We start from the raw sequence: 26,171 nt of genomic DNA, 5'->3' as shown, positions 1-26,171 counted from the left end.
AAACAATTACCAAAGAATGCCTGCACAGACCGAGGATGATCTTGAAAACATACCTCTCCATGAGAAAAAAATCAAAGCATTAAACCAACTAGCAGTACCAGTGTTCCAATTGAGCTGAAGAATAGTAAACTAGTCACAAGTGGAAATCAATAAACTAGATATCAAAACAAGGTAACTCCTCACCATCCACAAAATGTTCAACAAAAATCGGTGTCGACCACGAATGTACCTGCTGAGGAAAGAAGGAGGTGGCGGACTGATGAAACTCAATCAAGTGCACAGAGCGACAACTGGAGGATTAGCAGAGTACGTGAAAAGTGTAACAGGCTAACAAATCCAATTTGTATGCAAATATGAAGACAACAAACCAGAGAAGGTATCCCAAGCCCACCAAGCCAAAAATTCCAAAGACAGGTATGAATGGAACGTGTCCACAATGAAACCGAAACACCAACAAATACAGTCACAATGATGGCAAAAAAAAGACATGAAAAATATTAAACGAAATATCAACAGATATACACTGACCACTGGGAAAACGATAAAAGAGCGGGAAAGTATTAAAAAAAAAAAGAAAAGATTTGGACAGATTGGACGTGGACAAACAAGGCTCATTGGAATGGTTACAAAGAGGTCAGCTCAACTGCGATGGAGAACGAATCATAATAAATACCCAAGAACAAGGACACTGTTAAACCAATGGCTTTAAGAAAATGCTGAGACTGAGTCAATCGGACATGTGTGGTGTCTGCAAGACAGAAGCAGAGAGCACAAGTCACCTCCGATCAGGATGGAAAAAAAACAAAAAACACTCATGTCAGAACATCTGGACACACAAAGGCTCAATAGAGTTGTGGAGTAATCCACGCATGTGTGTCGATTGATGGGGAATGGGTGGGAGGGGCATTCCCCCTCACTTTAGGAGGGGCAGCATCTCAGTTGTCCCCCCTCCCCCTGCACATTTGGGGGGCAAAAAACAAAAAATTTGAATACTCACAAAGGATTATGAAGCAGTTTTCCTTGTGACTGATTTAATACATTTTATGAAAACTTTGAATGAGCGATTAATAACTGAGCGAGTGGAATCTTAATAGAATGTATGTCTTTTGGGAACATCATTTACCTGCTTGTATGCTGTATGGCCTGAACATAATATATTATATTAAATATTATATTAAATTTAACATAAGTTAAATAAATAAGGAGCTGCAGGAGCCCCCTGCCAAGCTTATATATGGACCTATACCACTGTGCATTGTGGGGAGGGGGGTGGTTATATGTATTACATTGTTTTTGCTTGCTTTTGCAGTTAAAGAAGGAAGGAGAAACAGACATTACTGCAGCATTGCTGTATAAACTGGAGGAACAAAAAGAGACAGAGGATGGGGGTGATATGATGATGGAAGAACATATCCACATGGCCATTGTTGATCTCTTCATCGGAGGCTCAGAAACTACCGCTACTGAACTGGCTTGGACCATTGCTTTCCTGGTCCACTTTCCAGAGGTGAGAATGATCCTTGGAGGAAAGTGTCACACTGCACTACACAAAAACATTTTATACAAGCTTCTCGACTCATGGAGGAGCAAAATGACACATGGCAGCAGGTTAAAGAAATGACAACAATTGTATGGTGGCGGGGCTGGACAACTGAGAATACACAAGGAGGAAAAACACAAAAAATAAACTTGAATGGCACTGGGTGAAGTTCCGCCAAGCTGAACAGTTTACGTTTTGTATACCACTGATAGGTCAGATCTGAATCCGGACCTGAACCGAAATTGAATCGGCTTGCTCTCATCACCTATCCACATCATCCACCTAGTTTGTCATAACTCGTCCACAACTTTTTGAAGTATCATGCCAAACATTTTTTTTTTGGCCCTATCTCTAAATGGTGAAGATCACGATTTAAAATTCTAGTATCCACATCGGGATCCGGATCCGGATCTTCACCAAAATGTAATCAATTCGTCCTTGGCACACACACCCAACCTGTCCACAAAATTTCGTCTGAATCCATCTGCAACTTCTTGAGATATCCTGCACATAGACAAGACAGACAGACATTCAGGAGTGAAAACAACCTCCGTCCACCTTCAACGCCGGAGGTAATAACACAACTGTTTTCCAACTGGTAACATAAGTATAAAATATTTGTTTCCCGTTTATAAGTATCACAGGCTTGCCTTTTCGCATGAAGAGCAACCTTTCAGTTATCCATTCCACCAGGGGTAACAATTGCTTCTTGGGAATCTCAGTGGGAAACAAAGATCCAACAAGCTCTTAATTTCACCATCTTCAGCCATAAAACACGAGTACTCTCGGATTGGAACTTGGATTTTAATTACCACTACAAAGTGAGTACCTGTTATCCTAGAACGGCCTACGTGTCCCGATTCTTTGAAGAAAGAATGCTCCAAGCAGCTCACCAACACTTTGAGGTTTAAATCACTTTTACTTCATTTTAAAAGACTCCAAGTGAGACGGTAAAAACTGTGCCATCTCCACATACAACCACCGTTCTGCCAAATACAGAAGAGCCATCCTCACCCCCCTCCAGTCAAGATGACACAACACATGGGTTCCCATCGTGTGCTGCCTTTTTGGCTGCTGGTTGCATCACTGTTTAGGGACACAGCTATGCTGCTGATGCAGTGCCCCCATTACCAGTATACTGGTGCTCATTTCGCCGACCTCAGAAGGATAACAGGCTGAGTCAACCCCCTGGTGTTAATTCAGTGACCAACAGGGCTCGAACTCAGGATGCTAGGATCCCATGACATCACCCGAACCGCTAAGCCAACACCAGGCAGAGTAACACAAAGGTGGAGCATAAATATGCATGAGGCAAAAAATGAATATGCATGAAGCAAGACATGGGTGGAACATATACTGTATATATATATATATATATATATATATATATATATATATATATATATATATATATATATATATATATATATATATATATATATATAAGTAGGGTAAGAATACTGATTCTGGCTCACTTTTCCCCATGTAAATGAATGGGGGATTTTCAGCGATTCATATTTTTTTCCCTAAAAATAAACCCCCCTTTTTATCCCAAGGTATATTTATTTGTCTCCCCTTTTAACTTGGAGGTTGAACCTCATTGAATTGAACACCTAGGGGTTGAACAGCTCACTCATTGAACCTATAAAGATTTGTTCATTCTCAAATTCCTTCAATAGTTTAATTTTCTTTGCACAATAATCCCCATCTAAAATATTGACAAACAAAACATTTGAATCTTTATATTTTTTAAGATACCCCATTTGTGCCATTACGAAATGATAAACTTCTCTTAATGCTCTCATCTGACCACCTCCTGAGCCACATATCATTTTGAGATTATAGTAAATTGTTTTTTCATTGTTCAATTGATAACCATCAAAGTTTTCAGTCCATTCAAGGATATTCATTTTTTTCTTTACATCCTCTAACTTACTAGTTTTTAAATTAATTCACTTATTTGTTTTATTTACCTTTGTTTTAGTTATTTTTTCAATAAGACTTATTTGATATTTTTCACATTCATTATGTTTTCCATTTATATACCAAGACTGAGATTTTCTCCACTCTTTAGTTTGATTAATACTTGGTTTAACCATTTATATATTGTGAAAAAACGTGGCGGTAGCCCTTAAAAAACCCTAACCCATCTTCCCATCGTTAAAACATAATCTATTTTATACACTCTATCATACAATATCCATATGGAACACAATCTATTCCATTATCTAAAATAAATCTCTTATCATCAAAGGCTCCTAATGCCTTTTTATTTACTTCTTCACTATATATGTTATGTTTATAACTTCTTATTGTATTCATTTTCCTATATTCTTCTTTCTTATTCATCAAACAATTATAATAATTTCTAAAAGTTATTGATTTCTTTATTACATATTTCTTTATTCCCTTTAACCTCTTATCAATCTGTTCACCATACTTATAAGCATATGCCTTTGCTCTCAATCCAATAAACTCACTCATTACTTTTCCACCCAACTCATCCTTAAACTTACCAATAACCTTTTCATTCTTTTTGGAAAATAACTCACTCTTCTTGCTGAAATTACTTGTATCATATACTCCAATATTTTTCTTCATATCTTCATAAACATCATCAGTTTTTATATCTAGGATAAAACTATCAGTATCCATATACAACAATGAAACATTTTCACCATACTCTTTCTTTAAGTCATTATACAAATAATCATACATCAATATCTTTGATAAATCAAGAACTGCTGTTCCAATATAAATTGGTTTATCCATTACAATACTTTCCTTTTTCATATGAATTGCAGAAAAGTTCTCTGAAAAAACCTCTTCTCTCTCAAAACTTGGTTTATTTATCAATCTCGAAGCTTCTTTCCAAGATGTTGCGAATCTAATGTTTTGCCTGTTTCTAACATTTTCCATAGTCTTTCCAAATACAGCATTATTCATTAATTTATAAAAGTCCCCTTCAAATTTTACTTTTGTATTTGCTCTCATATCTGTATTGAATTGAATATACTTTTGCACCCAAGGACTTTGTTTAAATTTTAAAACTCTATGAATTTTAGCTACTCTCAATCCTTCTCTCAAAAACTGTTTTAAGCTTCTCTGATGCAAAACATATCCCTCTTTATCATAGAATGTTGTTAATAACTTTTCTGTTGATTTACCTTTAATATTAAAACTTTTATGATAATCACTTAACCATTCTTTCTTTGGAGTTTCTTTCTCACATGCAAAAGGAAGATCTTTATGCTTATTATGAAGATCACTCGGGTACCTCAAATCAACTTCAAAATAATAACCTTCTTCTTCGTCATTCAATTCCTCTTGAGAAGAAATAACAATATTCATCAAAGCCTTTTCATAATCCTTTTCTTCCACCCACTCTAATTTACCATAAGGCAGAGATTGAGACATTGCCCATCCATAGAAATTATTAGCATCAAAATACATCAAATAATTACTATCTTTTTCACTATCATAATTTGGAAGATATTTATTATTTGCTTTAGCATATCTTTTTGAACATACTTGTGATATTCCACCTCTCTTGGACTTCTCAATCATCAAAAGCATATCCACATCACTGATTAAATCTATATCTTGTTTTGTCATTTTCAACATTGCATTCCAAGCTAAACCAGGAGCTGTGAAATAGTGGGCAGGATCTAATCCATAACAATTTTTATTATGACAGAGTGATCTAAAAGCTTCAAACACATCAGCTAACAATAAAACATCTGTTTTTAGATATAAATCATGATATTCTCCAAGGTTCTTTATCTTAAATAATTTCCATATTTCTTGTGCGTGTTTATATTCCTTATCACTTATCTCTTCTTCATAAAGGTTATTATAGAAACTTTCTTTTGATGGAAGTTGTGTTTCTTTAAATCTCATAAATGAATCCATATAATCATAAGGATAAATTCCCTTACTTGTAAGAATTTTCTCTTTACTTTGAATTTCATTCCTTGTTTGAATTTCCTCTCTCGTAAGAATTCCTTCTTTAATCAGAATTTCATCTTTAATCAGAATTTCCTCTTTAGTTCGAATTTTCTTTATACCGGTAATTAGAATTTCATCTTCAGTTAGAATTTCTTCATTAATTACAGTTTCCTCTTTACTTTGAATTCTCTCTTTAATCTGAATTTCCTCTTTAGTGAGAATTTCCTCTTTTGGAAAGAATGAATTAAGATTTGGAAAAGAGTCCATGGAGCTTAGATTTGATGCGAGGTAGGCTAGTGGTGTTCCCATAAACTTGTAAGAATCTAAAAACCTAATATGAGTTAAAGGTTTTGTGAATATCATTTTTGAAAATGAAATATACTTTTGACTTGTGTTTGTTATAGCAGAAATATTCCCTGGTGTTTTTGAAAGTTCATTTATAAATAGATGTGTATCATAGTTGGCGCTGTTGTGAAGAAAGACTGGAATAAAAGAAGGTAATTTATAATTAAGATTACAACAGGAATGAGCGGGACCTCTATATTTACCAGTAAGATGACAATGGTCTCTAACTTTAGACTCCTTAATTTCCCCCTCACAAATATGACAGATATTGTTCATTCTAAATTCTAATTTTTCTTCTTTGGTTAATTTCATCAGTTCATTTGTTTCTTTCATTAATTTAGTGAGTCTTATACAATCCTTTTCTAATCGTTTTACAAACTCTTGTGAAGCATTTTTTCCACGATAATGTTCAAGTTTGTTATACTTTTCTCCAACAGATGATTTGATATAATAACAGAAACCACAAGGAATATGTTTTTGATATTTATTTGTATATGGTTCTTTTAGATTAGGAGAAGCAGTATTTATCTTTTTAAGGATACATTCAAAATCAGCGTATATCACAAATGGGTGCATGATAGATTTATTATAATCTTCAAAATAAATCTTTTCACCAGGTTTAGGCATTGTAATTACAGCTGATTTATGATTACTACAATATTTTGAATGTTGTTCTAATCGTTCTTTTGTATGAAATGAATTAAGACATCGCTTACAAGGATATATTTTGTTTGCTGTTCTGAATACCTGAGAAGAGATTAATCTTGATAAATTATTGATGTATGTGTAATGTGAATTCTTTCCAACACTAAAATATAAAAGGTCAATGTGTGTTTCTTCATTTTTATAGTTGTTTGAAATTTTTAATATTTGAACTTTGTTTGTATCCGTTAATCCATATACATTAATAGAAAGATTATTCTTTTTCTCAAATTTAGGAATATCTGTTAGTGGCATTGGGAATTTAAAATCTTTAATGTCCAAGGTATTCTCATATTTCATATATTGTTTTACTCTTTCTGAATTACATTTTGGTGGATGTAAGTGAGCAGGAACAGACCAGAGAAAACATTTATTATCATTGTTCTTAATATTAACAACTGCCTTCTTTAGTTTTATTTCTTTTGGTAATTCAATATAAGAAGAAGCTTTAAGAGGGTTTGATTTTAGAATGTGTATATCTAAAAAGATGATTTTTTTAATATTGAATCCACTTCCTACCACTGTATTATCAACATCCTCCTCTTGTCTTGATAGTTCTTCATAAACCCCACTATTCAAAAAATCTTGAAATGATGTTATAAAATGAAGATCTGTTCTCATATAAGGAGTTTGTTCTTCATCTTGTCTTTTCATATTCATTTTCACTCCCATATAAAACTTTAAAGTTTTCATTTCTTTTAATGTCTTTTTAATAAATTTTTCAACATCGGGTTTCACTATTTCAATTGATTCAGCTATTGATGATGGACCGGGTTCTCCAAATTGAAAAATCCTTATTTTTATATGCCCTTTAAATGCCCCATCAGTGTTTTCAATATAATAGTCTCCCTTTACTTTAAACTCATTTTTCTTGTGTTTTTGTGATTGAAGATGTTGATTATAACTACTCTTCAAAACATCCTTTGAACAGATATCACAATGTTTTCTTTCCAACTCAAGAGGAGATATTTGATGAAATAGATTAAATGTGTGTTTGTTGGTTCGGAGGTGTTTTCTATAATGTTTATATTCGTGATTACAAACATCGCAGTACGTTGTATTCACCATATTTATAGAATAAAACTTTGCTTAAACTAAAATTTTCTTGATGAAAATTTCGTTTAATTTATAGGTGAATCTGTGCTTAAAAACATTTTATCCTCCAACTTTTTCACTTAATAAATACAATGTTTCAAGACACAAAAGACAAGTTTCAATCAATCTCTTCATCTGTTAAAGATACTGAGAAATATGTCAAGGATGTAAAATTGAACAAAGATAAATATAACAACTATTGGATAAAAACTATTATGGTAAATAATATGAGTTCTTCAATTTCCTTCAGTGGAAGGGCTTTTAGTATACCTGGTAGAACATCAATTAAAGTATCTCTAACAAAAGTTTCTCCTCTCCTTCTAGTAATATATTCAAAACTAGAAAAAGCAATGAAACAAGAAAAAGTATCAAAGAACAAAAACCTTATGGATGAAGCTTTAGAAAGAAAAGATAAGACCATCTGTAATATGCAAGGAGAAATTTGTATTTTTTTCAACAACCCTAAAGATGTAAATCTTGATGAAATAAAGGATGTTAATATATCAGGTGAAATGACATTTCGTTCAATAGTAGTTAACGATAATTTTAAAATTACCTTTAATATAAAAAATGTTGTCGTTGAATCTGATAATGAAAAAAAGTATATCGATATCGATGGTAATATACAACTGAAAGTATAGATGAATTTCAGTTTAAGTAAAGTTTTACTTTATAAATATGCTAGACTTTCCTGATTCTCCATATGACAAATTTGAGAATTGTCCTGCGTGTGAAAGACGGGGATTAAACACAGAGTCAAAAGCCTATAAACAATGTATATTCTGTGATTATCTTCTAATTAATGATAATAAAAAATATAAAAAGGAAAATAATTCTTTTAGATTTATACCAAAAATGAATTACTTTACAAGATTGATTAGAGAAATGAATGTAAAGTATGAGGATGATAACACACCTTTCCTTACAAGGGAAGAAACTGAACGTATAAGAGAAATGTTTAAAGGATTGTTGTTGTATATTATTCATGGATGTAATTTTCAGGGAAATATCAACACAAGATATTGTATAAATAAAATAATGGATTATCTTGAAATTAAACCTGAACTTAGGATAAAATATAGAGTTTCTAAAAAAGCCAATAATAAATTAAATAACCTGTTTTTCAAATATATAAATGAATGATTTTTTACCTATTTGGGAAAATAAGATAAAATTTAACAACCATAAAAATCTCCCAAATTCATTAAGATGTCTCATAGTTGGTTCAAGTGGATGTGGAAAAACCTGCTTACTTTTAAAAATGCTCCTCACTCCCAACTTTTTAGATTATGATAATTTAATAATTTTCACAAAGTCGAGTTTTCAACCAGAGTATCAACTACTCTCACAAGGTTTTAATGCTGGTCTTCAAAAAGAAGATATAATAGGTTTATTTAAACGTCAAAAAAACCTAAATGATTATAACATTGAAGATATAATTCAACTATTTTGTGATACACAGAGATGTAAAAAGAAATCAAATCTTATAACTTGTATTCTTAGTGATAATACGGATGATATACCGTCTCCCCAAGATTTGGATAAATCAAAAAGAACCTCGTTATCTTTGATGATTGTGTTAATGAGAGAAACCAAACGGTAATGGACAGCTACTACACAAGAGGGAGACATTCTTCTTGTAATTGTATTTATCTTAGTCAATCGTACTTTCAACTTCCTCGTCGTTCCATCAGAAACAATGCTAATACTTTTATTTTATTCAAGTTAAATTCAATAGATATCAATAATTTTTGGAGAGATAATTGTTCTACATTATGTAGTAAAGAGAAATTTGAGGATTATATGAAGCACACGACTGAAAAATATAAATATATTGTTGTGAAACAAGATGAGATATTAAGGGATATATTTTTTGTTTTATAAACAACTACATATATAAATGACAACTATTATTATAAATCTTGTGGGTAAATCTGCTTCTGGAAAAAACTTTCATAAATCAAGGTTCTTGTGTAGTACAAATGAGAATATTGTAAATTTACTTAAAAAACACCCCGTGATACGCATTGTATCAACAACAACTAGAGCAATAAGACCTGGAGAAGTAAAAGGTGAAGATTATCATTATATTTCAGTGGAGGAACATATGCGATTGAGGAATGAAGGACAAATATTTGAGGAGGTTTCTCTTGGTACAACAAAATATTCACATTGTAAGAGTGAGTTAAAGAAACTAAAATCTGGTGGTGTTGGGATATTAGAAACTAATCCAGAAGGAACGAGACAAATTATTAAATATCTGAGCGGAGTGAAGATTTTATCATTCGGTTTTGATGTTGATGAAGAAACTCAACACAAACGTATGAAAAGCAGAGATGCAAAGATTAGTGAAGAAGAAATTACAACTCGCATTAATGTTAATAAAGAATTTGATGAAATATTTAAAGAAAAGGATTTATTTGAACACATCTACTTGAATGATGAAGAAAAGGAAAATTTCCCTGTTGATCTTTACAATTCATTAAATGATATTTTACAATAAATAAATGGATACAAAAGAAAGAGCAAGAAGATTTAAGGAACATCAAGAGTTGGTTTCAAAAGTTGTAAAACAACAGGAAGACATAAAGAAGAAACGCAGACAGAAACTAACGGGCGAAGAAGCATTTGAAAAAAAACAAGAGAAATTTTTTAAACCACTTTTAAAAACTTCCCAAGAAAAAATGAAAGATGTTTCCACAGTTCCCACAGTAGAATATACTCCTAGAAAGCTTCAAATGTTAAAAGATTTCAGTCAAATGACGGAGGAAGAATTAGAGCATTTAGGAGAATTAGAATATGATGATGAAGGTTTATTTCAACAACTGAAAGAGATTAATCAACCCTCTGATTATATTGTGAATGCTGTTCAAAACAATGAATATTCAGCGGATTCAAAAACCAAAGCAGGACTCATTCCAACAGAACAACCAGCAATATTTCATCTTGTTCAAGAAAAGGTATTGATATTTAATGATGAATTAAGGTTCTTAAGTTCTGCTCAACCCCCTGTTAAACTAACTCCGAGATTAATGTTTCTTCTCACAAAAGATGGAAGACAAGGTTCAACTGTGAGGGATGAATCAAAGTATATTGATAAACCATTGGATATGGAAAATAATGAGGATAGAGTATATATTGATTTGCTGAACACTCTAAATTATAAGGTTATTCTTTCTGGTAAAAGTAGGAAGAATGAGAAGGAGAAACACATTATTCAGGCTTTAAGTATCCTTGGTTCAGGTATTAGTTTTCTTCCAAATGACCCATCGCAATTAGTTAATAGACTGTTATTGTTGTTCGGCAGTAAGAAGGCTGGAAATAACAATTGTTTTAATGAAGCATCAGCCATTTTAGACCAGTTGATGAACATGAAAATAATTAATAAATCTCAATATAAAGACATTTTATCTCATATTAAATAAGATGAGAAGCACAATCCTGAGTTTTAATTTCACAACAAGCGACCACACATCTTCATTCCCATACCCACTACAACTTGACACAACAAAAGAATATGAGGCATCTTTATTGTCCATGGAGACTTATAATACCTTATTTAATATAACCGAGAAAAATGACAAGTTTAGTTATAATCCGGGAAGTGGATACAAAACGATAACAGTCTCACCCGGAGCATACGAGATTTCTCAAATATCTTCCGAAATTGCTCGTCTTATGAAAGAACAGGGTGATGAACCAAAAAATATTGTTATAAACATTCAAAAACATACTTCAAAATCAACGATTAAAGTTAAAAATAACTACAAGGTTGATTTCACAATTGATAATTCATTTAGAGAGTTATTAGGTTTCTCCTCAAAAAATATTGAAACTAATGGGACGTTTTACAGTGATAATGTCATTCAAATATCCTCAGGAATAAATTCGGTGTTAATTCACTGTGATTTGATTGATGGTGCTTATAATGATGGATTAAAAACAAATACAATATTTTCATTCAGCGCATACTCAACCCCAATTGGTTATAAATTCAATATGGAGCCTAAAAATTTGGTTTATCTACCTGTGTCAGGAAAAACCATACACAGAGTAAATTTTAGGATAACCGACCAAGATAATCGTGTGATCTCTTTTAATGGAGAAGTTATATCCATCAGAATTCACCTACGTGAAGTTTTTCAATAAATAAATACGATGGTTATTGTGAGGAAGCACGAGTTGGGAAAATATAAAATAATTACAGGGGATGGGATGTTCCTTTCCCCGTACTACAAGGGTGAAGGTATGTATCTTGGTAGAGGATACTATAAACCTAAGAGACAAAGGGGTGTCAGACATCAATTTAGAGGAGATGGGATAATTGATACTCTCATGGGTATTGGTTCAACTATTCTTAAACATAAAGACCTAATTGGTTCAACTGCTTCTGCTGTGGGAAATGTAGCAGGTGCTGTAAAGAGTATAAAAGATGCTCAGAAAGAATCTCATAAATTACAAGCAATAAAAGAAATTAAGAAAGGTAAAACTCAGTTGTCCCCCCAAGAACGACAGAAAATAATTCAAATACTTGGATCAGGGTTTCAAAAGTTTTAACATCTTTTTTCCTAAATAAATACAAGTATGGAAGCAATTGATAGTATCTATGATTTGGATGATACTATTATTATCTCAAACTCCACTAAAAAAGAAGATTACTTCAAGGTAAATGCAATAACTGGAACAGACTGGAATACAAATGGTACAAAAAGTTTTGAAATAAATAATCAACAAACCTATTTGAATCTCTCCGAAAGTTTCTTGTTGTGTAAATTTAAATTCACTAAGGCTGGGAATAACACAAACGCTACACTTGTAAATGATTTCTTCTGGAAAATGTTTGATAGTGTGCGATTGTATATTGGAACACAAGAAGTTGAAGCGGTTGATTATGTCTCTGCTGTATCTGAAATGATGAAATTTACACTCTATACATTCAGTGATAGAATGGGAAAGGGGTCTGTCGAAGGTTTTATTCCTGATATGTCAACGGGAACAAACACAGACCCTGGATATATTCAAAGGAAAGGAATGTATAATGATGATACAAAAGCAGAAAATAGTTTTACTGTGGCAGTTCCTCTTAAAGGTATATTTGGATTTTGTGATTATGATAAAGTTCTGTATGGTCTTAAAATTAGATTTCAACTACAAAGGAATGATAATGAAAATAGATTGCTTTTTGGTGTTGGTAATGCTTTTGGTGATCAGAATAAATTTGTAATTGAGGAGATGAGTTGGTATATCAGTGAATATACTCCTAATCTTAAAACAGAAGAGATGTTGAATCGAAGACTTAACTCAAAAAAACCACTCAGTGTATCATACCTCAAAAGAAGATGTCAACACGTTAAACTCAATCAAACTACTTACACGTGGAATTTGGGTGTTCTGGAAGGAAAGCCACGATATCTGTGGATGATTTTTAAAAAGCCAGATGGTGATACTGCGACTGATAAGAATAATGCATTGAGTGATAATGCTAAGGTGAAACAACTTCGCGTTTCTCTAGATGGAACATTTTATCCACGAGATAGATTGGAAATTAATTGGGAAAAAAATGATTTTGCTGAAGCATACAAGTCTTACCAAAAGGTGTGTGAAAGTAATGGAAATAAAGAACCTATTTTAGATATGACAGCATTTAAAAGTTTGTATACAATCTATACGTTTGACCTGAGCGCTCAAAAAGAAACTATAAAGTCTAATCGAGTGGATACTTCCCTATACATTGAAAGAGGAGAGAGTGAAGAAGTTGATACATATTGTTTGCTTTTGGAAGAAACAGAATTGCAGATTAATACAGATAATGGTGTGATGATTAGTCTCACATAATTTTTTTGTTAAATAAATGAGTGGCAAAGTACCAACTGGGGTATATGTTAATCAAATCAATCTTCATAAACTATCATCTTGTGTTCAAAATCAAAAGCCTTGTACGATTAACGTTAATACAATTCAGAGAAAAGGAGCAGTAAGAATTGATGTTTTGCTCACAAGAGAACAGGTTAAAATCTTGAATGACACTGGCTCACTTAAAATTAAAATGACAAAACCAATGTTGAAAAAATATTCAATAAGAGAGACGAGTGGAGGATTTCTCCCATTTCTAATTCCTTTATTTGCTGGTTTAAGTGCGGTTGGAGCATTGACGGGTGGTATTTCAACAGCGGTCAAAACTGCCAACGAAAGGAAGGCTCAACTCCAGGCTCAAAAAGAATTGGAAAGACATAACAAAGAGTTGGAGAAACAAATTAGTGGAAGTGGTGTAATTGTAGATTTTGCTGAAAAACTTGAAGGTCTGCCTGATAAAGCGAGATTGTTAGTTGGAGATATGCTTTCTTCTATAGCACAAGCAGGTGTAAAATTAACGAAAAGAGGTAATGGATTATATCTTTCTAATAAATAAATGAGCATTGATGAGTGGTTGAAAGAATTTGGAAAGAATACAACATCAAATTTACAACTTGCCAAATATTGTAAGAAATTAAAAATTCATAATGTGGTTATTTGTATGAGAGATGAATTAACAAATGTGTCGAAACATACAAAGAATATTATTATGAACTTAGAAGATAATGATGGGAACGGTTCTCATTGGGTTTGTATTTTTAATAGTCAAGACAAATATTATTTTGATAGTTTTGGTCTTCCACCACCTTTTGAAGTCATAAAATTCTTACAGAATGGTGTTTATCAAACATTTCAAGTCCAAGAATTAAATTCCAAGTGTTGTGGTCAATTATGTCTATATGTGTTATTTCAACTCAACAAAAATAAAAAATTTTATGATATTATTTTTAATCTAATATAAATGACTTATGTTGGTAAAGATGGTTCTATCTTTGGTGTATCTCAAGAACTGGATATTGATTTATCAAATTATTACACAAAGGCACAGGCTGAACGACATAAATATAATATAAACAAAAATATTAACATGAAAAATGCTTATAAATTAAAAACTTATCCAAGCCCGACTGACGCGAATGACTTGGTGAGATTAAGCGATTTATCACAATATATATACTTAAATAAAACGGCTGTGTATTCTAAAGATACAGAAGTGTTGATATTATCTCCAGGTCATACAGAATTCACTGTTCGAATTAAAATAAATTTTTATAAAGAAGGGCGTATCGTTTGTATGAGAATAGAACAATGGGGGTATGATATGAATGATTTAGGGTATAATTGGTCATTTAAAATTAACCTCGAAGACCTGGAACAATTAAATCAGTCTCGTAAGGAAGAATATTATCCACTTGGTATCGAGAATGAGTTTTGTGGAGCCACGATTAGTAAACAACAAATAAAAGAATTTAATAAGGGTAAATATAATAATGGTTTTGCCCTTGTTTATCTCATGAAAACAGAAAAAACAGGATTATATATAATAAGTAAGGAAATACAAAATGATTTAACTATGGGAAGATGGGGAGGTGTTTCGTGCCATAATATTATTCTAACATATATTTCTAATACATAAATGACAGCAAGAAGGCTTCAAGAAAATTATCATTTCTGTGTTCAAGCATACCTTCAAGAAAAGGGTATTCGGTATTTTAATAAATATGTTCTACAACATAAGAATGATGTATTTTCAATAAAAGATTGGCATTATGCTGATGTTGATAAACCGACAACTTTAGATTTAATTAGAATGTTAAATAATGAAAAAATTATAAGGTTAAGAAAAGGTAAGGCTCTTTTAGAAATTCAAAAGAAATTTTATTGGTTTCCTGTTGTAAAAAAAATTATTTTGGATACAGGAATAACAAGAAATCCTGATGAATATATGTATAATATTCTATGGGGTGTAAACGATTCGAGTATAGTAAGGGATGAGGAAAGAGTTGAAGAAGAGAGGGAAGAGGAGGAAAAGGAGAAGGAGGAGAGAGAGAAGGAGGAAAGAGAGAATAGAGAGAGGGAGGAAAGAGAGAATAGAGAGAGGGAGGAAAGAGAGAGAATGAATAAATATCAAAATATGGAAACCAGTGAGATTCAAAAAAGAATAGAGGTATTAAAGAAATTAACTTATCTCACCAGGGAGGAATACAAAGAATTAACAAGTCTATTTGCAATACTTTCAACAAAACTATTAGCATCGTCAAGCTATTCATTTTAATTCAAGTTTTTTCTTAAATAAATGGAGGAGAGAGTGAAGGCATTTCTAAGGATTCTTTATGTTTTAAAAATTAAGATTCAAATGTGCATGTTGGAAACTAAAAAGGTTTTTGCACTCTGCAGGAATTTTTCTCATAAATAAATGAGTTATTGTCTCAAATGTAAAAAGAAAACTAATACTAAAAATATTTCATATATTAAAAGTAAAAATAACAGGGTTATACAAAAAGGTATATGTTCGGTGTGTGGTTGAAAAAAAAATCAATTTATCTCCAAACACAAACTCGGAGGAGATATACAAAAGTTTTTATCAGGAAGTAAATTTACAACTACTGGAATACCAGGGGAATTACATCTTCCAGGTTATTCTTTCTGTGGTCCAGGCACAAACATGGATAAAAGATTAGATGAGGCAGACAATCCTAAATCCTGGAGTAAACCAATCAATAGAGTTGATGAAGTGTGCATGAGACACGATATTGATTATGGGAATACCACAACGTTGGAAGAAAAGCATGAAGCCGATAGAGAAATGTTATATAATTTGTCTCTGATACAAAATCCAACCTTGAGAGAAAAAGTTGATAGGTTCATCGTGAAGAAGATGATTAGTGCTAAATTGAAACTTGGACTTGGAAATTCAAAAAACTTATAGGCTCTAATGATGCCATTAAGACTGAAGAGCAATTAGCTGATGAATTACATAAACCAATATTCACAAAGTTTCAGAGAAGGAAAGTTTATTCCAAGGAAGTTGATTATATCTGGTCTGCTGATTTGATTGAACTCAATAATGATAAGGGGTACAAGTATGCTTTAACCGTTATTGATTTGAGGAGTAGATATGCGTGGATTGTCCCTTTAGAAAACAAAACAGGTAATACTCTTATGTTAGCTTTTCAACAGATATTTAATAAAAGTAAGAGAAAACCTAAGAAATTGTGGACTGATGAGGGTAGAGAGTTTTATAACAAGACATTTATGAATTTTCTAAAAAATAACAGTATTACATTATACAGTACCTTTAATGAAGGGAAGGCAGTTGTTGTTGAACGTTTTAATCGTACCTTAAAAGAGAGACTATATAAAAAATTCACACAACTCGGTTCACAACAATGGTCATCTTTTATTCAGGATATTGTGGATAAGTATAATGACACGATTCACACGTCAACGAATATGAAGCCATCAGAAACATTTACAAAATTAAAATATGAAAAAGAGATTAATGTCAGAAAACCTAAGTTCAAAGTTGGTGATATCGTAAGAATATATAGGTGGAAATCTCATTTTGAAAAGGGTTTTACTGAACGATGGACGAAAGAACTTTTTAAAATTGTTGATGTAATAGATACAGTTCCTTGGACTTATAAAATATATGATTTGGAAGGGGAAGAGATTTTAGGTTCATTTTATTCACAGGAATTACAAAAGACAAAACTAAGCAGATAATACACCTTTGTGGACACTCGAGGGTCAAGTCCGAGGTGTATAACAGTATATAATGTGTGTCAAGGGGGACGTTCTTAGATCTGTGAACTCCAAACACAGAATCCTCAACTGAATAGTCAAGGTTTAACTTTTGTTTGTGTGTGTGTGTGTGCAATGGGAGCAATAGGTTGGCGCTTCACTCCCTCCTACTATACACCGTTGTGGACACTCGAGGGCCAAGTCCGAGGTGTATAACAGTATATAATGTGTGTCAAGGGGGACGTTCTTAGATCTGTGAACCCCAAACACAGAATCCTCAACTGAATAGTCAAGGCTTAACTTTTGTTTGTTGATGTGTATGTGTGTGTGTGTCCCAACCCTCACATTCAAAATCTCAACCTCAACTCAATCCTCGCCCAACACAATGTCTTTTTCAAAATGAGATTTCCACCTATATATATATATTTTTACGTTTTTTTTTCTTCTTCCAATTCTGTCTTTTAAGGCTTTCAGGTTTGATGACGTAAAAAGGGGGAGTAAGCCTGCACTTTCTTCCCAGAACTTTCTTGATCTTGCTCCCATCAAGCACCATCCGACAAAGAACTACATCGATAGGTTTAGATCCCAAAGAGTGATAGCAACTCCAAAAGTCTCCAAAATATAAATAAATAAAATAATAATAATAATAAATAAATAAATAAATAAATAAAAGCCCCCAAAAAAGTTTCAAGTGTCCAACATAAACCCAACTTTCCAAGTCTTCAAGGTATAACCACATTCCCGTTGAGTTTCCAAGATATGTATCACATTGTGAGTTATCAATCCAGAACCCACATTTCAAGTATTCAAAGTAAAACCAACTTACAAAGTCTCTTAAGGATAACTCATTTACTGATTTTTTCAAAATTTGTGAGTCTCCAAGGTAGGACCCATATTTAGAACCATCTTGGCAGAACCCTTTTCCTGAGTCTCCAAGGTAGTTATTTAAACCATCAAGGCAGAACTCATTTACTGATTTTTTCAAAATTTGTGAGTCTCCAAGGTAAAACTTGTATTCTGGCTCATCAAGGTATAACTTGTTCAGTGGGTATTGTCTTGATAACTCACAATGAGTACTATTGCTGTAAAACTCTTTTTCAGGATTTTGCTGGTCTCCAAGGTATAACTCTTTGGTTGGGTCATCAAGGACGAACTCGTTCTGTGGGTCTTGGTCGCTCATAAGGTCTTCAACCAAGCCAACAATTTCGCCCCAAGTTGTAGCAAAAGCAGTATTTTCATTTCGTATTTCAGACACAATTTCCTGTGAGAGAAAATAATAATGTATTAATTAAGTTATTTAATTATTAAATGAGTATGCTTCAATCAAAGTTTGAAAATAGGAAAATAAAAAATCTTACCTCAATAGATAAGAGGTTTGAATCCAGTTCATCAACTTGAAGGTTTAGTTCCATAGAAGACAGAGAGTTCCAAGGAACACCAAAGTCATCCCACTCAAGGTCTTCAACCAAGCCAACAATTTCCCCCAAGTTGTAGCAAAAGCAGTATTTTCATTTCGTATTTCAGACACAATTTCCTGTGAGAGAAAATAATAATGTATTAATTAAGTTATTTAATTATTAAATGAGTATGCTTCAATCAAAGTTTGAAAATAGGAAAATAAAAAATCTTACCTCAATAGATAAGAGGTTTGAATCCAGTTCATCAACTTGAAGGTTTAGTTCCATAGAAGACAGAGAGTTCGAGACAAGCACACAAAACACCATTGCCAGCAAAAACAAATGTTTAAAATGGAGCCTGGGTTTGAAGCTTTTATAGAGAAAGACTGGTGGGTGTGGTTTCCTTTGGAAATTCCCTGGGCAAGCCTAGGCAAGCCTTCATTGGGAAATTTTTCAAAACCATAACATCCTGTAATTTTCTAGTGATTTCTTTGTGAGTCAGAGATGAACTGGAAATGATGTAAGAGTGGGCGGGGCTTAGCAAAAGTAGGCGGAGCTTAGGAAAAGTGGGCGTGGTTTAGAAAAAATACCTTATGAAAAGTGGGCGGAGCTTAGCAAAAGTGGGCGGGGCTTAGGAAAAGTGGGCGTGGCTTAGAAAAAATACCTCATGAAAAGTGGGCGGAGCTTAGCAAAAGTGGGCGGGGCTTAGGAAAAGTGGGCGTGGCTTAGAAAAAATACCTCATGAAAAGTGGGCGGAGCTTAGCAAAAGTGGGCGGGGCTTAAAGAAAAGTGGGCGGGGCTTAACAAAAAATAACCTGTGGCTCAGGAGGTGGTCAAACAAGAGCATTAAGAGAAGTTTATCATTTCGTAATGGCACAAATGGGGTATCTTAAAAAATATAAAGATTCAAATGTTTTGTTTGTCAATATTTTAGATGGGGATTATTGTGCAAAGAAAATTAAACTATTGAAGGAATTTGAGAATGAACAAATCTTTATAGGTTCAATGAGTGAGCTGTTCAACCCCCAGGTGTTCAATTCAATGAGGTTCAACCTCCAAGTTAAAAGGGGAGACAAATAAATATACCTTGGGATAAAAAGGGGGTTTATTTTTAGGGAAAAAAATATGAATCGCTGAAAATCCCCCATTCATTTACATGGGGAAAAGTGAGCCAGAATCAGTATTCTTACCCTACATATATATATATATATATATATATATATATATATATATATATATATATATATATATATATATATATACATACATATATATATATATATACATATATATATATGTATATATATATATATATATATATATATATATATATATATATATATATATATATGTGTATATACTTTTACGGATCCCCGGTGGCGGGTTTCAAATGAGTGATGTCAATCACTGTCCGTAACCAGTTTGGGTTTTCGCACCCTTCTCTCGACAGCCAAATATTTAATATTCAGCATCCCTTAACCACCGCCGTCTCCGGGGTTATAACGCCGGCTGGTTCAGCACAGGCCTCGGGTCACGCGTCTCGAATCGCGATACCAACGTACCCCTGGACCTTACCAGTTGGGGGAATAGACCCCGGTTGCAGACTGGTTTTGTCAGAGACCGAGCAAATTCTGCCAGTCTGTAACTATTTTGGTTTTTATATCCAAATCAAGCGGATCGTTCCACGGTGCGGCACAAATTGATTCAAAGCGGCAACTTCATACGAATCAGCCTGATTTATTGGGAACACATCGGGGAACACGAAACAAGCAAAGCATTCATGACAATGTTATCATTAATCTATAACCCGTTCTTAACTAGGGAGCTACGGATTATAGGTTTCGAAGGGGACCCTAGCGAGATAAACCTTTAACAACATACAGACAAGACACAAAGTACTTGGTGATGCTTCATGGACGAGAGAAAAAGTGTCGGAGGCACGAATGTGGCTCGTGACAAGCCGATGTCTACGGATTTGAGCACCCAAGCTCAAACACGCCGCGTGGCAAAATGGCGTCGTCCTTTTTCTTCTCCCGGCACCGCTTGAGCACGCCCGCCTCAGCGCGTTCTGACCCCGCGTAATGTCGACGGCACAAGACCGTCAGATCGATGGTGGGTTTCAGCTGGTTTCTCACAAGGTCCAGTATACAAGTCCAGGCCTGGCCTGTTCACCAGACAAGGCCAAATTGAGGTGTTGGGCTCCGCAGGCTGGGTCTATGGGATTCCAAGACGTTGTCGAGCCATGAGGTGAGCAGGGACAGTCAGAGGCTCCGTCACTGGAATCCGGATGAACCTGTCGATGTCCTCCTCATAGAAGTCGATCGCCGACTCCCACTAGTCGTTTCTCATCCGGCCGAGGGCAGACAGACCTCATGCAGTCCTTTCCCTGCCTATCTTTCGGCTTGCGACTCATGAAAGCTGATCGCGCCCCACCTCGGCGCTCTCCCGGCACCACTTGCCTCCCAGCCGACTGCTTATCCAGCAGATCGCAACTCGATCTCGGTGCTCTCAGTTCCACCTTCTGCCGATTGCAGACTGACCTCGGTGTTCTCAGTTCCACCTTCTCTTCCTGGTGCTCGCTTCTCTCGGCCACTCCGTCTGTATCGGCGCTCGTCGCCTCTCTGTTTCACTTCCTCTTTCTCGGTGCTCGTCGCCTCTCTGTTTCCCTTCCTTCTCTCGGCCACTCCCCCCCCCCCTCAGAACGCTGGGTGGGGACTATTGTCTGGAGAGAGGAAGGAAGAAGAAGAACCTCTCAGTACACCACCACTGCACGAACAAATAACAGCTTGTGGCACCTCCCGACACACATGTAACACCCAATTACCGAACAACCTGGCTAAACATGCATTTAATGGGGGATCTGGGCTAATCCTATTTTTAATAACACACTAAGGGCCATTTTCCGCATCACCACCCCCACCTTTCTCCCGAGCCTCCATCTGGGGCATCCCACGGCAATGGCCCTGTCCAACGTACAGCACAGATCTCCCATTTACTCTAACCCACAACGTGGGAAGCACTTAACTCCAAAAAACATAGTATCACAGTAAGATTGGCATGTCCCTATCCTAGTGTGTCGGGTCACCAATCTAACAAACAAGTTCACACTCTATGCACACTACTTAACATTCTAATTATGGATTTAAATGGGAGGGCATTCAATTTTACTTTTAACACCAATATTTGCATCGGAGCAGGACATTCAAAGGTTCAAAGTTCTTTAACGTGTTCGCTCCTTCATTCCCCCTCCCGGCAGTATTGTCCATTCACCCCTGGGGGTTTCCTCACTTCGTGGCCTTATTGGCCTATCACCAGGTGAGTTCAGTCGGCCCAGTGGCCTAATCTCACAAAGAGTTCTTTGGCCCACTGAGCCCACAAAATGGCATGAATCTTCGGCCGCAACGGCCCACAAAAGCACTTTGGCCTCAATGGCCCCAAAAAATGCTTTGGCCCATATGGCCCACAAAATGACTTCTCGGCCACAATGGCCTACTCACGAGCAGCAGCAGGCAACAAGCCCTGCATTGGACAGCAGGTGACACAGCAATGGTGATATCGATGGTAAGCAAATGCAGTTTGGAGGTGTTCTTGGGGACGCAAATGGGTGTGATGACCTCAGACCAGGTGAGATGGAGTGTACCCTGAACCTTCCTTGCCTGACTTGTTTTGGTTAAGTTCCCTTTTTTTTTTTTCCTTTTTTTTATTTTACAGACAGGATGGTGTGTTTCTTACTCAACGTTATCTTCGTGGGTGTGTGCTCATGACATACTGGTGGCTTCTCTGGCACTTGGAGAGGGTGACCGAGCCTGGCCCTTGCTAACAAATGTTCCCATCAACACTACTCGTATCAGGTGTCACACTTAAATGGTGCGGAGGAGAGTCCATCGAATCTAACCATTTACTTTTAGCTCGAGACAATGCAACAAACCCTACTATGGCTAGAATGATCCTAATGACCCATTTTTCCAGACCTGGCACAATATTCCATTGTATTAAACCTGGGCAAGGCCCTTATTTGTCTTTTTCCATTTGGTGGTACCAGGCATAACTCGCTGGCTGGGGAGTGTGACTACTACTAGGCCTCTTTGCCTGCTTCCAATTGGGGGTGGAGGACACCCAGCGACCTTGGGACTCACCTGAGCGCGCTTCTGGTGCTCCTAACTAAGGGGTGGCTCTCTAGCCCCCATACTGTGCTCTCCTAGCACCTATACTGTACTCTCCTGGCATAAAAACCTACCGTGCTCTCTTGGCACTAAACTTACCGTGCTCTTCTGGCACTGAATCCTACTGTGCTCTCTCGGCACTAAATCTAACGTGCTCTCCTGACACTAAACATACTGTGCTCTCCTGCCACCTCTGACAGCCTTCACCTGCCACGTCTGACAGCCTTCCCCTGCCAGGAACCCCCAAAGCCCTGGTGCCCTATTTCCCAACTCACCAACTTCCAATACCATGTCACACTCCCAGCCAGTACCCGCATACCTTGGCCTGCACCTACCCCTCGCAGTCCACCTGCACAATGGAACAGCAGCCAGAATCCATGTCAAATCCTCTAAGTCCCCCTAACCTACACTAACTTGGTTGGGAGACTCCTACCGACAGGGTACGTTGTTCGCACTCACTCTCCTCATTCGCACCACCACGCCATTCACCCAAACACTTTAGTCATTCATTCCACAGTGCCACACACCCAGCCCACAACACCATCCAACACCTTTCACGTTTATGTGAAAACAAAACACACCGGTCCCTCGGATCCGACTTGGTCATCAAATTTAACCAGTACACTTTTTCATCAAACCCCAATCAATTTGTCACTACGTCCATCGTCCGCTGGCCTCCTCCATACTGCCCTAAGCGTTTATTTCCAATAATTTAAACGAAACATGAAAATCTCTTCACCAGCCCCATGGAACCTCTGCATGGTTCGAACCAGGCATTTCAATCCTCCCTCAAACAAGCCACTCTTTATCATCCACTTGTTTCAGGTGTGTTTAACGCTCTGCCTGTGATGTCTCCACCACTTTTTTTTCAGTAATCACCCAAACCCACTCTTATCCCTTCTGACAGTCTCAATTTGCAATCACTCTCGATATAACTTTCAATCAAGATTTTTACATCCCCATATGGCCTACTTCTTTGGCTCATTGGGAGGGGAGTGAGGGAACAAATCCCTCATTACCCATTACATGACCCCGCTGCCTTTCCACCACGGCTCAACGTCTCAATTGGGGGTTGTGGTGCACCCCCTCCTTTTCTCCAGGGTTCGTGGAAGTAAGCTTAACCCCAGTCGGGGGAGCGGTCTCCCCCTCTTCTTCAGGATTCACGGAAATCAAGTAAACCCCAATCGGAGAAGCGGCATCCCCCTCTTCTCTATAACTCCCTGAAGACAGATAAACCCCACTCAGCTAGCCAAACCCCTCGTGTGCTCAGAAAGGTTTGAAGACCAAGTGACACAAGCCAGTGCCACTTGCTACTCATCTGCACTCTACCCCAAAGTTCCTGTGAGGCTGAAAGAGAAATTAAAATCTAATTTCTAAAGCCTGCTCCTGGATGCTGCACCCCCAACTCTGCAAGAACCTATGCGGAGCTGTCCATTATGGTTTCCGTCCCCTGGCTCAAGTTCTGTCCTGGTGGCATTTCTATTTCTTCTTGCACCTCTAACCTATTTCCTATGTCACCACTCATTCCATGCTCAGGACTCCCACACACAGCAGGCTGCACACATTCCAAGGTTATGTGTTGACATTCCACACCTTCAACCTTGCCTGTGTACTGACCAACTGCCTCGCACACCAGGGCTACATTCTCGACCGCCACGTGAGTACCCACACACGTTTCAGCCTCGGCAGCACATACCGGTGCTATAGTCTGGACTGTGGGCTCACAGCATTCATTCACAGGCACACACATCCAGGGGTCGCGCATACGTGCACCCCATCGGACAGAGTCTCTTCATTAACATAAAATTAAATTCCTACCTTAAGCTCATCGTCTACACCATGTATGCATGTACCCACGTACCTGCTTCGTTCCAGAGTCACCTCGGTCCGGTCGCTTCTCTCCAGCAGGTTGCTCATCATCGGTTCGCCACACTCCTCTCAATTGGGGGTTGTGGTGGGGATTCTGTAATTCTGGGGTGGGGATTCTGGAGTACAGTAATTCTGTACTCCAGCTCCACATGCTGGACCTGCTCAAAATGTGTTTCATTCATCAACAACCCTGTATGCTCCCTCAACGTCTCCTTCACCAGGGTTTGCTCTAATTGTGGTTTCATCCGACGAGTGATGTCAATCAAGTTCCGCACCACCAACATTACTCCCTGTGGTGATGTCACACATCCCATATTATTGTGCTGTTCTACTTCCTGGCTCCATTTTCTTTTCCATTTGAGTCGTTCTTCCTCTCTGAGCCTGAGTTGTTCGTTATCTTTCCGGAGTTTTTCTGTCTCCGCGTACTCCAACCTTGCTCTTTCCTTCAGTTGGTCAATTTCAAATCCATGTTCTTTTTGTTTCCTCTCCCACTGTCTCTCTTGTTCTTCCTTCTCCAATCTCATCGTTTCCTTCAATTGGTCAATTTCCCTTTCCTGCTTCATTCGTTCTTCTTTCACCATCTCCACGTACTCCAACCTTGCTTTGGCTTCCAACTGTTCAATCTGTACAGTGTGGTTCCTTAACGTTTCATTCTCCATTCTCTTTCTTTCCTCTCTTAACATCCTCAGCTCGTTTTGTAATTCCCTCTCTTTGTTTTGGTGTTACTGTAACTCAGAAGCTTTTCCCCCTAATTTCTTGCTCATCTCCACACCTCTTTTGCATGCTTCCTCCCTCATTTCAGCCATTTTCTTTCTGTATTCCTCAAGTTGTTCCAGATATTTCTCTGTTCTTTCTATCATCTGTTCTCGGATTTCTCTTATCTGATCGCCTGATCTTACCTCTTCCTTCAGTTGTCGCAATTCCACATCGTGTTCCCGTTTTTCCTTTTCCAGATTTGTTTTCCAAACTTCTTCCAAGTTCTCTCTATCCTGGGAGTTACTAATTTGCTCTTCCTCTATTCTTTCATTCCGTTCGCTCTTCTCTTGTTCCAACTTATGGGTACTCCACTCTACTTTCCTCATTTCTACCTGAAGTTCCTCGAACTGTCTTGACTTTCCCAACAATTCTTACTTCCTTTACTCCTGATAGTTCTCTCCTCTTTTTATCTTCTGTTCTAGGCTTTCTCTTATCTGATTGCCTGTTCTTACCTCTTCCTTCAGTTGTTTCAATTCCAAATCGTGTTTCCGTTTTTCCTTTTCCAGCTTTATTTTCCATTTTTCCTCCAAGCTCTTCCCATCCTGGGAGCTACCAATCTGCTCCTCCTCTATTCCTCTGTTCAGTTCGCTCCTCTCTAGTTGCAACACCCTTCGGGTAAACCACTCTACTTTAATCCTTTCTCCATGTAGTCCCAAGCCTGTGCTGGCTAAATCCTCTTCCATTCCCCAAATTCGTTCCTGTGCATCGGCCAACCGTTGTGATTCCCTGTGCACATAATCCTCCTGAACCTCGTCTGCA

At 36.5% G+C, this 26,171-nt stretch overlaps 1 protein-coding gene and 1 long non-coding RNA gene across 5 annotated transcripts in view; one reads left to right on the top strand and one right to left on the bottom strand.

The window, feature by feature from the left end:
• The window catches only part of LOC147026695 (steroid 21-hydroxylase-like), an 86,436-nt gene that overhangs the window by 46,148 nt on the left and 14,117 nt on the right, over window positions 1-26,171 (top strand). For all 4 annotated transcript variants that reach the window (XM_085882410.1, XM_085882409.1, XM_085882408.1 and 1 more), the window contains one exon: window positions 1,310-1,507. In XM_085882410.1, the coding sequence (XP_085738536.1) occupies window positions 1,310-1,507 (198 nt within the window). The remainder of the gene's footprint in view (window positions 1-1,309; window positions 1,508-26,171) is intronic.
• On the bottom strand, window positions 16,870-19,646 carry LOC147026696 (uncharacterized). Its single transcript, XR_015058465.1, has 2 exons — window positions 18,586-19,646; window positions 16,870-18,488 (listed from the first exon to the last, which is right to left on the bottom strand). It is a non-coding gene; the product is annotated as an uncharacterized LOC147026696 (long non-coding RNA).

This window comes from Eptatretus burgeri, chromosome 5 (genome assembly GCF_056783735.1).
Source record: "Eptatretus burgeri isolate ZD-2024b chromosome 5, Ebu_testis_v1, whole genome shotgun sequence".
In the NCBI taxonomy this organism is placed as follows: Eukaryota; Metazoa; Chordata; class Myxini; order Myxiniformes; family Myxinidae; genus Eptatretus; species Eptatretus burgeri.
Note: the sequence above shows the minus strand (reverse complement) of the source record. Positions and strands in the feature narration are given on the sequence as shown.